Source organism: Siphateles boraxobius, unplaced genomic scaffold (assembly GCF_051911475.1).
Source record: "Siphateles boraxobius isolate OS27281-9 unplaced genomic scaffold, OSU_SipBor_1 46, whole genome shotgun sequence".
Classification (NCBI taxonomy): Eukaryota; Metazoa; Chordata; class Actinopteri; order Cypriniformes; family Leuciscidae; genus Siphateles; species Siphateles boraxobius.
The window spans coordinates 3,801,721-3,818,394 of record NW_027509097.1 but is presented as its reverse complement, the minus strand read 5'-3'; the positions used below and the strand labels follow the sequence as shown (position 1 = coordinate 3,818,394).

The following is a 16,674-nucleotide window of genomic DNA, read 5'->3' as shown; positions in this document are numbered from 1 at the left end:
TGCGTTTCCCAAAAGCATCGTTGGTCAACTATGATCGCAATTTCCATTGAACTTGTAACGACGGAACTTGCGACCATAGCTGGCTTTGGGAAACGCAGCCCTGCTTGGTCAAGGCACATGTCAGGATCGGGATTATTCCTTAACAGGATGCTGAAGTCTCCAACCTAGTGTGAATGAAGCTGAAGAAGTGTATTTTTGTGAAAGTTCATGTTGATGGAGTTGACAGCTGTCATTTTGCCTCAGTGATTGACACATGTTGGGCTACACCTGTGAATGATCCTCATTACTCTCTCCGCCGGGACCTCGGTGTTGGAAAGTAAGAGTTGTTTTAGCTCCCTTTCTTTCACTCTGAAACTAGAAAATTCTGTTTTCCTAATACATATATAAAGTGATTTTCTTTGAAAAATATTTCACCCAAAAATAAAAACATTTATACTGATTTGGAACCATAGCATGGAGAGTGTAAATTATGACTTGCTTTCTCTTATGTGTTCTTAGAAATGGGAATTAAAAAAATCAGACACAATTACTTATGACTAATAGCTACACTTCTGTTATGCTGAATGTTGCTTTGCAGCATTTTTGACCAACCCGTAATTTGTGATAGGCTACTCTTTTCATCTTTTTTATTTTTCCATTTTGCAAATACAGTAGGAGATGTGTCAGGTTTCTTTGATTTATGCTATCCATTTCTTAATGTGAAGATGTAAGTTGATCGATTACTCCCAGGCCCCAACACTCATTTATTGTCCGTGTAACGCTTTGCAGTTCTTTGTTCAATTTGCACCATCAAAATTAACCAAATGAAAAATTGGTTTCGAACTTTCATTTTCCACTTTTTTGGAATAATTCACAAACGGATAATTGTCTCTCAGTTCAATTTTCAATTCTACAAGCTTGGGTTGTTGCGTTCGAGTCTGGTTTTTGAACAAACAAAAAAACGACTCATTGCTCTGATTTTCCATTTCTCTGCGTTTTGCTCGCGGTTGGACCGTACCAGTTCCGCCGGGCGTGCACGTGGATGCATACCAGAGCGCTGTTGCGTTATGGATATGGCACGTTTGAGTCTGACAATGAAATATTCTGTTTGTCGACAACTTATGAACACATTATAAAAGAGATAAGATAATTCTCCCGAGATTCGTGTGAGAGTGAATTCGCCTGCGATGAGATTCGCTCTCGCGCATTAACATCCACTCGTGGTACAATAATACGCTCTTGACAGTTGTTATTAAAATTACACGATAGAAACTGTCTCAAAAGAGCTATAAAGAAGAGAAGAATGTCTTGTCTGAAAGCTATCTCAGCACGTTGCCACTGGCGATAAATTATTTCATTGTCAGACTCAGACGTGCCATATATCTATAACGCTACTCGCTCTGGGTAAATGCATCCACGTGCACGCCCGGCGGAAATGGTACGGTCCAACCGCGAGCAAAACGCAGAGAAATGGAAAATCAGAGCAATGAGTCGTTTTTTTGTTTGTTCAAAAACCAGACTCGAACGCAACAACCCAAGCTTGTAGAATTGAAAATTGAACTGAGAGACAATTATCCGTTTGTGAATTATTCCAAAAAAGTGGAAAATGAAAGTTCGAAACCAATTTTTCATTTGGTTAATTTTGATGGTGCAAATTGAACAAAGAACTGCAAAGCGTTACACGGACCATTTATCAACATCATGTTCATTTGCATCCATAATACATTCATAAATTAGTTTTTTGTACCTTTGAGATAGTGTTTTGTTACATAGTAAAAATACTATTCTACATATAAATTTGTCATTAATATATAGAATTATATATTGTATACCTATTTCTATTTTGGGAAAAGCATTTATAATGCTGTTCTTCCTGTGCTGTCTTTGTGAATCTTAAACCAGCAATAGATAAGCAGAAACTGATATCAAATATACAGTATCTCACAAAAGTGAGTACATCCCTCACATATCAGCAAACATTTTAGTATATCTACTCGAGGAACAATACTATAAAATATATCCAAGTTTAATTTCTAGAGTAGTCAATGTGCTGCTTGTATAGCAAAATATATTAACTGTCCTCTGAAATTAACTCAACCTTCAGCCATGATTGTCAAAATAGCTGGCAACAATAGTGAGTACACCCTAAATGTCTATTTTGTGTGAGGACCATTGTTATCTAGCACTCCTTTAATCCTCCTGGGCATGGAATTCACCAGAGCTGCACAGGTTGTTGATGGGATCCTCTATAATGACATCACGGAGCTGCTGGATGTTAGACACATGGCACTTCTTGGAATCCATGTTTCCCTCATTGAAGCGCAGCTCCCCAGTCAGGGGCGATTCCAGGATTTTATAAATGGGGGGACACAGGGGGGACCAAGATCCAGTCAGGGGGGGCCCATGGGAAATCAGAAAATTCGAAATGGAAATAAATACGTGTTTAGAAAATATTAAGCACGATGTTAAAAAAAATCTTTGCAATGCTCAGTGACCTAATATAGATGGTATTAAATGTGGCACTGAACAAGAGCCTGAAAATCATTTTGTATTATACATGGATTGGACCAACACAGTTTTGTTCTAATAAATAAAAAACATCACCTAGGCATTATTTAGTCATTTAACATGCTTTATTCTCAACACAAACACTGAGTGTGTGTGTGTGTGTGTGTGTGTGTGTGTGTGTGTGTGTGTGTGTGTGTGTGTGTGTGTGTGTGTGTGTGTGTGTGTGTGTGTGTGTGTGTGTGTGTGTGTGTGTGTGTGTGTGTGTGTGTGTTGGCCAACGTTCTCTGCATGAAATCTGTCTCTGACATGGTTTCTTCTTAAAGAAACCTTGGATGTCCTGTTGCGGTGTAAAAATAAACAAAAACCCATTCAGTATAAATTACACAGAGTTGCATGTAAAGTTGTCACATTTTAATGTTTACCGCGGCTCTGCTTTTTTGGAAAAATATTATAGTGCCTTTAGTCTTTAAAACAAAAGATAAAGTAATATGTGGGTCATTCCTGGTATGCGGTGACATTTTGGCTTCATAAATGTTGGGGAAAAAAGGGCATGATTTTCATGTTTTTAGCATTCTATCAAAATAGTGACATGTTTAACATATAGGTTTGATGTTTGACATATAGGTCAAGCTCAGGGACTCTATAATAATAATTATTGGTAGATTGTTCAGACACTGTCCATAAAAATATTCCACCCTGTTAGGGACATATACGTATATCACAACATGTTAATAATGTAAATGTTAAACAATAATGAGCTTTTCTTGCATAGTATATGTCCTTTATGCTATCTTAGATTTTTTCTTCTTCTTGAAACAAGCAAAACAATTTTTGATGAATCGAATATTTTAACATTCCACCCTGTTAGGTTTATAGATCTAACAGGGTGGAAAATTCTGAGCTAAGTTAGCCATAGCTCTTTGAGTCATCAACATTTTTAGCTAGCTAACCTTCTACAGATGAACAGAACTTTTATAACTATGTCAGATTTGTTTTTACATTTTTTTGATAGGACAAACATTCTCCATAACATAGCCTAACAGGGTGGAACTTTAAGGGTGGGACAAGCAGGATAACATTTCAAAAACTAAAAAAAAAAGTTAGGAGTGAGAGCTGAAGCATACCTCAGTTTGTACAGTTGAATTCCAGCAGGTAAAAGAAAAGAAATTTCACTTCTTGAAAATGGTCTCAAGGAAATTGCAGTTGGTTTTGGAAGGCAAAAAAGTACATACTAACAGGGTGGAAGATGACTTCAGGTACGCAGTAATTGAAGAAAATTTTAAGAAGAACCTATATTTCCACATGATTTATATGTGATTAGAGGCAATTTAGCCTAGTCTATAACATAATTTAAAAATATTTTGAGGTTTTTGTCATTTCATGGTTTATATTTCTTGCAGAAGTTGATTACTGTGCACTGAGGACATGATATAATTGAATGCATACATCAATTAAAATTGTGTAAAATACAAAATAGTATTTTTAATGTCTATTATCTCTGATTAAATGGTAAAGAATACTTAAATCTACAATTTAAGCCATTTATTATAAATATGTGACTCATTTTAGAGAAAATATGAGTAAATAAATCATTGGGACAGGAAAGTCACCGCATACCAGGAATGACCCATATATCTATTTTATATTTATGTAGACGCGCTGCCGCGGAATAACACTGACAAGTCATCTGCCGAAATTACGTTAGCTGATCTAACGTTACTGGCTTGATCAGTTACACATGAAAGTAATCAGACCAACATATGGTGCGATATTGGAAAATATATACTGTAATTGAGTGTGTATATACCATAAACAGTGACATATCGAGGTGTTTCTCTCTCTCTCCTACTGTTTGAAAAACGCGGACCTGTGATTCCGCTTTGCAAATCGCAAATCAAGCAGTGATTGACAGCGCTCTGATCCAATGGCGTTGGGCATTGTCAGGTTGACAGTAAATCTAGCCCAATGATGTTTGGGGGGCACCAGGGGGGGGGGGGGGGGGGGGGGCAGTGCCACCCCGTGCCCCCCTTCTAGACACGCCCCTGTCCCCAGTACCAGCAGCACTCATGCAGCTAACTTCAACTTCTTTGATTGACCCTCGCGAGACCTCTTCCGAGTGGAACCCGTCTTGAAAAACCATGACCCTGGCCTGTACTGTAACTCAGTTTCAGGGTGTTACCAATCTTCTTATAGCCTAGGCCATCTTTGTGGAGAGCAACTATTCTAATTCTCAAATCCTTAGAGAGTTCCTTGCCATGAGGTGCCATGTTGAACACCCAGTGGTCAGTATGAGAGAATTGTACTCATGGCACAAATTTTAACTGCTCTAATACAAGATACAACAATTTGTATGCTCCTGTCAAGCAGACAAAAACATGAACATGATGAAGAATAGGACAATAGGACTTTGCATGGTTAAACAACATACAGTTATTATTACTTAGGCCCTGTCCACACGGAGACGCGTTTAGCTGTATACGTAGGCCTACACATTTTTTATCGGATCGGCGTTTCGTCCAGACGGATCCGGCGTTTTGGGAGACTGAAACCGCTATTTTTTTAAACCGGGTCCCAGGGTGGATAAATCTGAAAACGACACCCTTGAGTTTTCGTGTGTACGGCCAATCTGTATATTTTGTGAAACGATGATGTCATCACCCCACGTGTCGACTAGTCAGACACTAAATCAGTAACAACAACTGCGACTACTTGCTTGAGTTCATCCTTCAGAAGCTACTGAGCCTCTTTTATTTCTTTATTTATTATTTAGGCCTACTTTAATGTATTTTTATTGTATTTCTTTATTTTACTTCTTTATTTATTTATATTTCTTTCTTATGCTATGATGCTTGTATTTTGTCTGATTAAGACATTTCGTATTTTGTAGGGATGGGCATTTCAAGCAAAAATAATATTCGACGATCGCTGGGAATTATTTTATTATTATTCAATAAACGCACCTCTGCCCCTCATGCACACCGGTGACACGGCGTTCGCTCCGACATTAAATGGCTCTGAACTGTAGGCCTACATGTTGTAGCCATTAAAGAAAAGTTGGTTTCATATTTATGTTTAAATATGTTATTTTTTTCCATTTCATATATGTTGATTATATGAAAAGTGAACAGCGTGAGTAGCCTAATCATAAGATGTGCAATATCGAGACACATCATTTTGACCACTTCATTAAGTTTTGTTTTGTATGAAGCCTTTCTTTAAAGTGAATTTCGTTTTGTATAAATTGTATAGTAATTTTAATCTATGTTTCATCAACCAAATTCCAGGATTTAATAAATAAGAAACAAATATAGCAGACAATAGCCTATAATCAGGACATGATATAACTTGCATCGCACGTGAACTGAGCTTGTCTCATAAATGAACAGAAACTCAGAAATATATCTAAGCTTGAAATGTCTACTTTTAAACAAAACAATTCAAAACGAAAAGAAACAGACAACTCTAATAATCCGTATGAAGTGTGCATTTCTCTCTATAGGCACCTTCACAACACTGCGAAGGTGGCGAGTCAGCATCGTCACAGAAAACACTAGTTTATTAATAAACAATTTAAATATCTCCTTGCTATATTTGACAATTTCATAATGATTAGGCTATTTGCCGGTTATTTGTGGCAAGCTTTATGCTTTAGCTAACGAATCGAATATCGTGACTCATCCCTATGTTGTACCAGGCCATTTATGGTTTTTCATATTGTTCAATAAAGTTCTTGGTAAACAAGAAAAGAAGCTACAGTGCCTACTAATATTGCATACGGTATATTATTGTATACAGCTCAAAGGTTTATGCGCAAGTCTTCTTCTCTGTTGTATCGCTGTATCAGAAATACAGCGCCTCATACTGTTCTGGCATGTATACTACATCGGTTTCAGTGGTTTCGTGTGTACGCATATATTTCTTGAGACGGCGCCGTGTTTACGGAATTTTTTTTTAGAACGAGGAAAAAAAAGATCGGATAGGGAAAGCTCTGGCTTCGTGTGGACGTGGCCTTAGGGTGTACTCACTTTTGTTGCCAGCAATTTTGACAATAATGGCTGTATGTTGAGTTATTTTCAGAGGACAGTAAATATATAGCCTACTGCTGTACAAGCAGCACATTGACTACTCTAAAATATATCCATGTTTCATTTCTATAGTATTGTCCCTTGAGTAGAAATACAAAAATGTTTTCGGAAATGTGAGGGGTGTACTCACTTTTGTGAGATACTGTATATATTAATAAAATAGGACTGATTAAACAATCAATAGGTCATCTGACTTTCTACGCTTGTAAAAGATGATGCATCCTTGCACCGTAAAGACTAATATTTGTTCATTACAGAGTGTTTTTTTTTTATGCGTGAATGCAATTCTTAGTATTCATTTGAACATTCATCAAAAGATGTCTAAATTATATCTATATTACATCTATAAAGGAAGTAAAGCCATGACAGGTCAATGACAGATGAAATACCATAAATTAATTGGAAAAACTGGTTTATGGTTAGTTGAGAAAGATTTTTGTTTTAGTCACTGTCCGCCTACATTGATCCAGAATATTTAAAACACAGATGTGCAGCATTATCATTGTGTTCTGGTTTGAATTTTTGCCGTAAAAAACCCTGTGGTTCAACAGCATCTCATCTCAGGTAAAAAATACTTATTTTATCCCATCTACTCACTCTTTCTACGGTTTTTGTTTGACATATCAATTGTTTTGATTTTGAAAAGTCAAATTTACTAAAATTAGTGCATTTTACTGAGATATTATTTAAAGTTATAATACTGATTGTATTAAATAGAACTCAAAATGAATGAGTTACATCAGATTTCTAGTTCAGCATGCTTTGCTTCCGACATTTAAAGGAGTAATTGGGCGATTACCATTGTGGTGAAGAGTAGAGCCTGTGGTCAGATTGAGGATTGGGCAGGTTAAATTAAGACTGTTGCTTTATTTGGCAGTTAACAAAAAGAGATTGTATTAGTTCTATGCACTATAATTAAGTTTTAGTTACACAAAGTATTTAAGTGGACTTGTTTCATTCAGTGGTTTCCAATCCTAGTCCTGAGGACTCACCGGTGAGACCTACAAGAAATTAAGAAATATTATCGGTTACACTTTAGTTTAGGGTCCGATTCTAACTATTAACTAGTTGCATGCACATTACTAAGATATTGGCTGTTTATTAGTACTTAAAAAATCCATCACATATTAATGCTTTATTCTGCATCCCTTAATCCTACCCAATACCTAAACTGAACAACTACCTCACCAATTAGCAGTAATTAGGAACTTATTGAGGCAGAACTTAATAGTGAGAATTGGACCCTAATCTAGGGACCCGCTTTATTTTAAGGTGTCCTTGTTACAGTGTTATTATACATTTACGTACTCAATATTATTTTAGGAAAAGGGTTTCATGGTTAGTTGCATTTAACTATACATCATTTACTGTTACATGTATGAGATATAACCATTTCCGGATTCATTTTAAGATTTTGGTGTTTGTTTTTAAATCTCTTAATGGTTTAGCACCTACATATCTTCCTGACCTGATCAAGCTGTATGCTCCGCTAGGTCTGCTGACCTATTTTGCTTTTAGTTGTCCCATGGGTAAAGTTGAAGAGCAGGGATGACCAAGCATTTGCAGTGGCGCCACCAAAGCTCTGGAATAGTTTGACCCTCTACATAAGACAGGCTCAAACGCTTGCTGTTTTTAAATCTAGCCTAAAAACGTATTTTTATAGTCTGGCATTTGACGCTATGTGAGAGTTGCTTTTTTTGATTGTGTTTTATTGTTTTCTTCTGTGCTGTCGATTGTCTGTATCATTGATATGTGATGTGTTTGTACAGCACTTTGATGAACACTCGCTGTTTATAAAAAGTGCTTTATATATAAACTTTGACTTTGACCTTAAAGGGATAGTTCACCCAAAAATGAAAATTTCGGTCAGTATTTACTCACCCTCATGTTGTTCCAACCCCGTAAGACCTTCGTTCATCTTCGGAACACGAATTAAGATATTTTTGATGAAATCTGAGAGCTGGATCACTCCTCTATAGGCTTCTTAAGGGATTAATAACTTTTCGGGGCTGGCAAGTTTCAAAGACATCGTTAAAATAGTCCGAGGGACTACAGTGGCTCAATCTTAAGTTTATCAAGTGACTAGAATTTTTTTGTGTGTGCAAAAACAAACGACAAACGAAAAAAAAATAACGACTTTATTTCAACTATTCATTTCCTTCTCTGTGGGCCTCGAGTCAGTTAGCGTAGTGTGATAGCGTAGAGTGATCCAGCTCTCAGATTTCATCAAAAATATCATAATTCGTGTTCCGAAGATGAACGAAGGTCTTACGGGGTTGGAACAACATGAGAGTGAGTAATTACTGACAGAATTTTCATTTTTGGGTGAACTATCCCTTTAAATCGTTGGGTTTTAGTGGTAGTTGCAACTTTAATAAATGTAAACAAAGTTTTTGCGAAAGAATCTTCTAAACAGCAAAGACTCAGTTTAGAATGTTATTTAGGTTATTGTGCAAAACCTTTTTTTTTGTTGTTATTTTAAGAGCAAAGCAACTATTGTCATAATGGGATAGTTTAATGGAAATATGATGCATTTATGGAAAAATATTTTAAAAAAACGACTCTTTTTTTTAATGCCACTAAAGTCGAAATTTTCTCAAAACTAATTTCATTTTTCTGAGGTAGCCTACTTTATCAATTATTGTAAACCTTTACATTAAGGTCTAAGAATGAGCAGTATACAATCAGCTAACATGAACATAATGAGCAGTATATTTTTACAGCATTTCGGACGCAGCCTTTTCAGCAATAAAAAATTAAACAACTGTTATGTGTATAAACCCTTTTTGGTTATTAGTATAGTTGAATTGGTTCATCGAAGGTAGGCAGCAAAGACATTGGTTAATAAAGCGAGATTAAATATATTTGTGTAATTTAACATTTAATTATTGCAGGTTTTTTGAATGAATTTTCATTCATTTTTTGGAATAGTGAATCTGTTTTTGCAAGTGAGTTGAGTAAATGCATGCTCACATTTAGTCTAGAACTACAATAATCATGATGTTACACAGCGCACACAACGCCTCTGCACTTAATCCCGATTTCTCTCAACATGAGGACAGGAGAGCTGTCAGTCAATAAATGGGAAAATAAAGTATCTTGCATTACTTATATGAAAACGTAACTCTGATATCTACTTGTAAAAAGTATTTGATTACGTAACTTGTGTTAGACGTGTTAGGCCTATACCTGATATTAACTAATTGGTCTCGTGGTCACTTTTCGTGAATGAATCAAGTCATTGAAGGGATCACACAGATGTTCAAGCAGAATAACAAGAAGTTTAGTTCTTCACAATAATCATTTTACTGATCATTTGAAATGGTGTATTGCTTCAATTCTACCCAAACATTTTTTTATAGATCACGTTGACGTCTCCAGGTGCGTTCTGCCACAATGACGTTTCTAATCTTGTGTACATCATTACTCCTGTTGGTTAATGGTAAGTTAGTTTCCTTGAATGACAATCCTTAAATTCTTCCCCTTTCAATCCTTTACTTTCATCAACAATGAAGAAAATGTGTTTTAACGCTCTGGGGTAGCCTACTTCAGTCACTTCTGACCGGAATTTTTAATATATATATATATATATATTTTTTTTTTTTTAAATCGTAGCTTCATCGGAATGGTACGAAACTTGGTGACTTTTTATGGTACTTGGTATATGAACACACACACAAAAATTGGGACATGATTTGAAAAGTCTAAGTAGTCGTAAAAAAAACAAAAACAGTCACACTGTGGTCCTTCGGTCAAAAGTGACCGCCATATAGGAAATGAATGGGAAATTGGCAAAAATATGAAAATAGTTACAATATGAAAATAGTTACTCAGTTTTTTTGTGCGTACAATCTACAAATCAGCCACGATGCAGAATAAAAGCACACAACAGTGAAGGGGTGAATCTCTAAAACATCAAGAGTGCAAAACAGACAAACACACACACACGCACACACACACGAACACACACTTATACACATAAAAACACACGCACACACAAATGAACATGTGTCATTGCAAAAGCTAATTTTGGGAAATGTGTGAAATAAAAGCAATTATTCATCAATGTAAGAAATAAAAAGCGCACAGCAATGAAAGCATGAGACTGTAAGCCATCAAGGTTGCAAAATACACACACACACACACACACGGAAATATGAGACTTGTGAAACTTTAACAGAGAAATGTGAGAATATGTGAAATAAAATACAGTTACAGTTAGTTACAAATACAGTTAGTATGTAAATAATTGGTAAATTTAGTTAGAGAAATAAAAAAAAGTGTTTTAAATATCGTCCTAGCTATATTTACATATGTGCATATTATTTACATATTCAATGAACAGTAGCTCTTTTTCAAAAGGCAACAGCAATAATGAACAAAAAACTAAAATAACAGCAAAAGTATAATAATTGTCAAACAGTAAATGGAAAATATAGAAATAAAAAAGTGTTTTAAATATCATCCTATTTTCCATTTACTGTTTGACAATTATTATACTTTTGCTTTTATTTTAGTATTTTGTTCATAATTGCTGTTGCCTTTTGAATAACTGTTTATTGAATATGTAAATAATATGCACATAATATGTAAATATAGTTAGGATGATATTTAAAACACTTTTTACTTCTCTATTTTTCATTTACTGTTTGACAATTATTATACTTTTGCTGTTATTTTAGTTTTTTGTTCATAATTGCTGTTGCCTTTTGAAAAAGAGTTACTGTTCATTGAGTAAAGAATATGCAAATATGTAAATATAGTTAGAGAAATAAAAAGTGTTTTAAATATCATCCTAAATATATTTACATATTTGCATATTATTTACTCAATGAACAGTAACTCTTTCTCAAAAGGCAACAGCAATTATGAACAAAAAACTAAAATAACAGCAGAAGTATAATAATTGTCAAACAATAAATGAAAAATAGAGAAGTAAAAAGTGTTTTAAATATCATTCTATTTTCCATTTATTGTTTGACAATTATTATACTTTTGCTGTTATTGTAGTTTTTTGTTCATAATTGATGTTGCCAATTTTGAATAAGAGTTACTATTCATTGAATTGTACAAAAAATAATTTTAATGAAAATGTTTAAAGGGTTAATAAAAAAATGATGACAGAAAGATTTATGAAATTTATTTATGAAAGAATTGCATTTTTATTAAGTTAGAAAGTTATTAAGTTGTTCTCTTTCTAATACTTCCACCAGATGGCACCGATCTGCTTTCATTTTTTTTCTATAGGCCTAGTCTCTACTTTAACCTTAAATACAGCTTTAATTGAAAAATGATAAAAATTGTGGTAACACTTTATTTCGATAGTCCACTTTAGACATTCAACTAACAATAAGTAACTTTGCAGCTACATGTCAAGTAACTGTCATTAGAGTATTAGTAGACTGTCTGCTTAATATCTTTATTGTGATGCTTTCTTGATTCTACAACAGATATTCTACTGACTATAAGTAACTTAGCAACTACAAGTCAACTTGTTCTCCTAACCCAAACCCGAACACCTAACCCTAACCTAACAGTCTACTGACAGTCTACTACAGCCTACTAATACTCTAATGACAGTTAGTTGACATGTAGTTGAAAAGTTACTTATAGTTAGTAGAATCTCTAAAGTGACTATCGAAATAAAGTGTAACCAAAATTGTGTGTATATATATATATATATATATATATATATATATATATATATATATATATATATTGCATAAATATTAATTATTATCATAGAATTATCTCAAAACACCAAAGAAAAAAAGAAAAATATTATTGAACATAAATACATTTCATGGATTTTACTGAAATAAATAAATAATTGATTTCAGGGGTCCGGTCACTTTTTACCGTGAAAGTCGTGAGTGTGACACCCAGTTTATTGCTTGTTAGCACTTTACATTTGTATTGCTACAAACAAAAATGTGTCAATCTAATGAGATGTGGAAAAAGGCCTAAACGTGTTTGGAATGTGCAAACATCATGAACTAAACGCCTCAAGGAAATCAATTAATGCTGGCATGCATTTATCATCTAACAAAAAAAAAACAGAATTATGTGAGGCATTCATTTCCTGCTGGTATAGTTTGAACCGATTAAATTTTATTGTCTATAATAATAAAATTAATTTAATTTTACTTAATTTTACTTTTTTTAAAGTTTGTTTGTGTGTGTGTGTGGGGGGGGGTTGGATTGGGTAATTTATTATGAATTAAAGCCAAACAATTGCCAAACATTTTGTCAACTTAATTTCATTCTGTTTACATGACTCATGTTGTCTGAAAACACAGGTGGAGTATTTAAGTAAAACTGAAACTGGGAAATGAAGTTTTTATTTTAATATGCAATGACATTGTTGTGGTTACTATTGTCGTTAGGTTGTGGGTGGATACAGAAAGAATTGCTTCACCTAATGAAAAATATCCTGTGCTAATGAAAAATGTCAGTGGCGTGACACATAACTTAGTTGTTTCATTTGCGTTTAAGCATGTGCTGTGCTGATGATTTATTATGTCAGATGTCACATTTATTAATCATAATTCTACATTAAACCAGACAAAACACAGATTGTGCTCAGGCAACTTTACTTATATCAATGTTGAAAACAGTTGTGCTGCTTAAAATTTTTGTGGGAACCATGATATACTTTTCTTTTTCAGTTATTTCTTAAATATAAAGTTCAAAAGAACAGCATTTATTTGAAATGGAAATCTTTTGTAGCATTAAGAAACAATTGAATGCTTCCTTGCTGAATAAAAGTGTTAATTTCTTAAGAAAACTAAAAAAAACTTTCTGACCCCTTTCTTTTAAACATTAGAGTAAAATTTCTAATTGAGTTTCATCCTTTCCTTCATGACAGTTGTTTTCAGCAGCATCAGTGTAGATCCTTGTTCCAACTATGAATCTCTGGATCGTCCCTGGAGAGCCACAAATGAAAGTGGATTGTGGATTTGTGATGACTCTTTCTCCTGGAGCGGCTGGTACCGATTTTTCTACAATGGAATGGACATCCGAATGTCAGAGAGCTGTGTTAGTGGAGGCAGCTGTAACACGGACATCAGTCTGTCGCTCAGCGGTTCCCATCCTCAGATAGAGGACGGAGTGGTGATCAGGAAGATATGTGGGGCGAGTTTTTTGAATGGCTGCTGTGATTATCGTTTCTCCCCCATCAGAATCAAAGCTTGCCCAGGCGATTTCTATGTCTATGAACTTGTGAAGCCTTACCATGGGTGTTCAGCATACTGCACTGGTACTGTGGGGGTTTTTTCAGCTTTTTATAATGTATGTGTTATGTGAACTTTCATTTTCACTAATGTCTTAATTTATACCCTCTTTTTAGATATCAGCACAATATCCCAGACAGCTTCCACTGCAAGTCCAGCTATGATTACTGAATCCAGCCTTACCATGTGTAGGTTGCTAAATACTATCAAATAATGAAACGTGCACATTGAAATTAGAAACTTTCTTTTCTTCAACTAAAGTTGTGCCTTAAAGGTCACCTAAAAATGAAAATTGTCATCATTTACTCATCCTTATTTCATTCCAAAAATTTTGAAGAAAGTTGGTAACCAAACTGTTTTTATGACCATTGACTTTCATTGGACGGACAAAAAAAGTAGTTTAACCTATGTCTGAGAACCTCACACTGGTACCAAACTGTCAGGATTTGAAATGACGGAACTTATTTTTTTGCTCTCATCAGCTGCCATCAACACTGATTATGGTCCATGCAACAACTACAACATTCTCGATAACTACTGGAGAAACACACTCAATAACTGGCATATGTATGGATACATATCTGGATATGATGACACTCGTATTGAATGGCATGGCTGGTATCGTCTCTTCATTAATGGATCGAGTGCTCAGATGCCTGAGTGGTGTTTCAGTTATATGTCATGTGGAGGTTTTAGTTCTCTGTGGCTTGGTGGCTCTCATCCTCAGCTGGAAGATGGAGTTGTTACTCGTGATGTCTACGGCTCTGTTAATGACCAGTACAATTCCTACAGATCTGACCCAATCCAAGTCAAAGCTTGTCCTGGAAATTACTATGTCTACAAATTTACAATGCCAAATCCATCGATCCCAGTGCCTGTATATTGTGCAGGTACAGTTGTTCTCCTTCATGCCTTACACTAATTCTATTATCACCTTTCTATGACAACTGTGTTTACAGACTTGTTAATGTTAAATGGTAATAATTGTGTATTCTTGGACTTTATAATTTTGGACTTTTATACTTTCACTATAGTTACATTCAACACTCCAAATACTGATCCCTGCGACAACTACACCAGTCTGGATGATCCTTGGCGAGCCACTGACAATTCTTCCTTCAGTAATATGTGTGATTATAATGTCAACTGGAATGGCTGGTACAGGCTGTTCTACAATGGCCAGAGTGTCCAGATGCCAGAGTCATGTGTTGGTTATGGGATGTGTGGCTCAGAGAACCCACTGTGGCTCAATGGCTCTCACCCACAGTTAGAAGATGGAGTGGTCACCCGGAAAGTCTGTGGTTCCACAGGGAACGACTGCTGTGGTTACAGGTCTCATCCCATACAAGTCAAAGCTTGTCCAGGAAATTATTATGTGTATGAGTTTGTCAGGCCAATATTGTGTGCATCTTACTGTGCAGGTAAACATATTTTCAACATTTACACTTCTTGGTTTAGGGAATGTTTTATTAAAAAATGATGGACTTTAATGTAAAAAAATGTCCCTGTTACCAGATGTCACAAGCCTTAATATCCCATCTGCATCTACAACAACAGTGACAATCCTACCCCTACAACCATTTTTTGAGCCTGTCATTGACCTAGGTAAGGTACTGCACTTTTTCATAATATAAAAAGAAAAAATATGATTGTCCACGATGATTGGCCGAGAGGACATAACATGAGATGAGATGGAAGACATGCGTAACACCACGTTCACGTTCTTCTCGCAGTAGACGTAGAATCCACAGCTAGATCAATGAGTATAGAAGCCCTATGATTACAAAGACCATCATTTGAAAAGTCACACAATTCTGAAATTATCGTACATTATTGGATTTTTTTCATTATTGATCATACATCGTACAGAGGTCAAATTTATCTTACGAATACGATAATTATTGTACGTCTGGGAACACTGAAAATATTGTATGCCAGGACAACTACGATAAGTAACTTGCAGCTTTACCAAAAAACAATTAAATTAACAGATTTTTACATGAATGACTCAAAGGAAGCACAATTAGCCACCTGAAATGGACACGTTGCTAACATTTTCCTACCAAAACTGACAGAATCACCTTCCATTAGTCCTGATTTCACTTTTTCTTTCTGGTCTGAAAAACAACAGACATTAATATTTCACAAAAAAAAAACAGTAGTAGATGCATTGGACAATGTTTTCTAGTTGTTTAAGACAAATCTGTTTAAAATCTATGTGGAGACAGTTGTCTATCAAAGTCTTTAGACCTATCCACCTAGGAAAAAAAAAACCAGTGAGATATTTAATTATGCAAACAGTGACTAAAACTTACCAGTAACTTCTGAGGGCAGAATCTTCATCTCTTGGCTTGGCTCTGATTGGTCAAATTGAATGTAGCTGCACTGAAAAAGACATGCTGTACACTTTGTGTCAAAAATACGACTGGCACTAGGGTTGCCAACTTCAGAAAAGGAAAATACGGGACAATCGTGGTTCTTAATAGGAAAATAAGGGTCACCCAAAATAATTAGACTGTATCACACAGTGTTTGTCATTTCAGGGTCTGCAGTTAAGTATGTGTATAAAAGGTTTTCAGACATAAACACATTTCACATTTGTTTTGCTTAACCTATTTATGAACAATTTAATTGTAAAACTAAAAAAAGTCACATTACACACAAACCATCGTTCAAAATAATAGCATTTACTATTCACTACAGTTCAATTCAAAAGTTTGGGTCAGTAAGAATTTCCCCAAAAAGAAATTAAAGAAAGTAATAGCCTACATTTATTCAACAAATATGCATTAAATTAATCAAAAGAGAAAGTAAAGACATTCTTTTTCAGAAAAATTTTCTTTGAAATTGCTATTCAAAGAATCCTGAAC

General features: G+C 35.0%; 1 protein-coding gene across 1 annotated transcript in view; it reads left to right on the top strand.

The window, feature by feature from the left end:
* The first annotated feature begins 13,433 nt into the window (after nucleotides 1–13,433).
* LOC143710318 (uncharacterized) overlaps nucleotides 13,434–16,674 on the top strand; it is a 36,810-nt gene continuing 33,569 nt past the window's right edge. Inside the window, exons 1-5 of the mRNA XM_077201281.1 lie at nucleotides 13,434–13,830; nucleotides 13,921–13,988; nucleotides 14,298–14,694; nucleotides 14,839–15,225; nucleotides 15,320–15,360. Coding sequence (XP_077057396.1) covers nucleotides 13,434–13,830; nucleotides 13,921–13,988; nucleotides 14,298–14,694; nucleotides 14,839–15,225; nucleotides 15,320–15,360 — 1,290 coding nt within the window. The remainder of the gene's footprint in view (nucleotides 13,831–13,920; nucleotides 13,989–14,297; nucleotides 14,695–14,838; nucleotides 15,226–15,319; nucleotides 15,361–16,674) is intronic.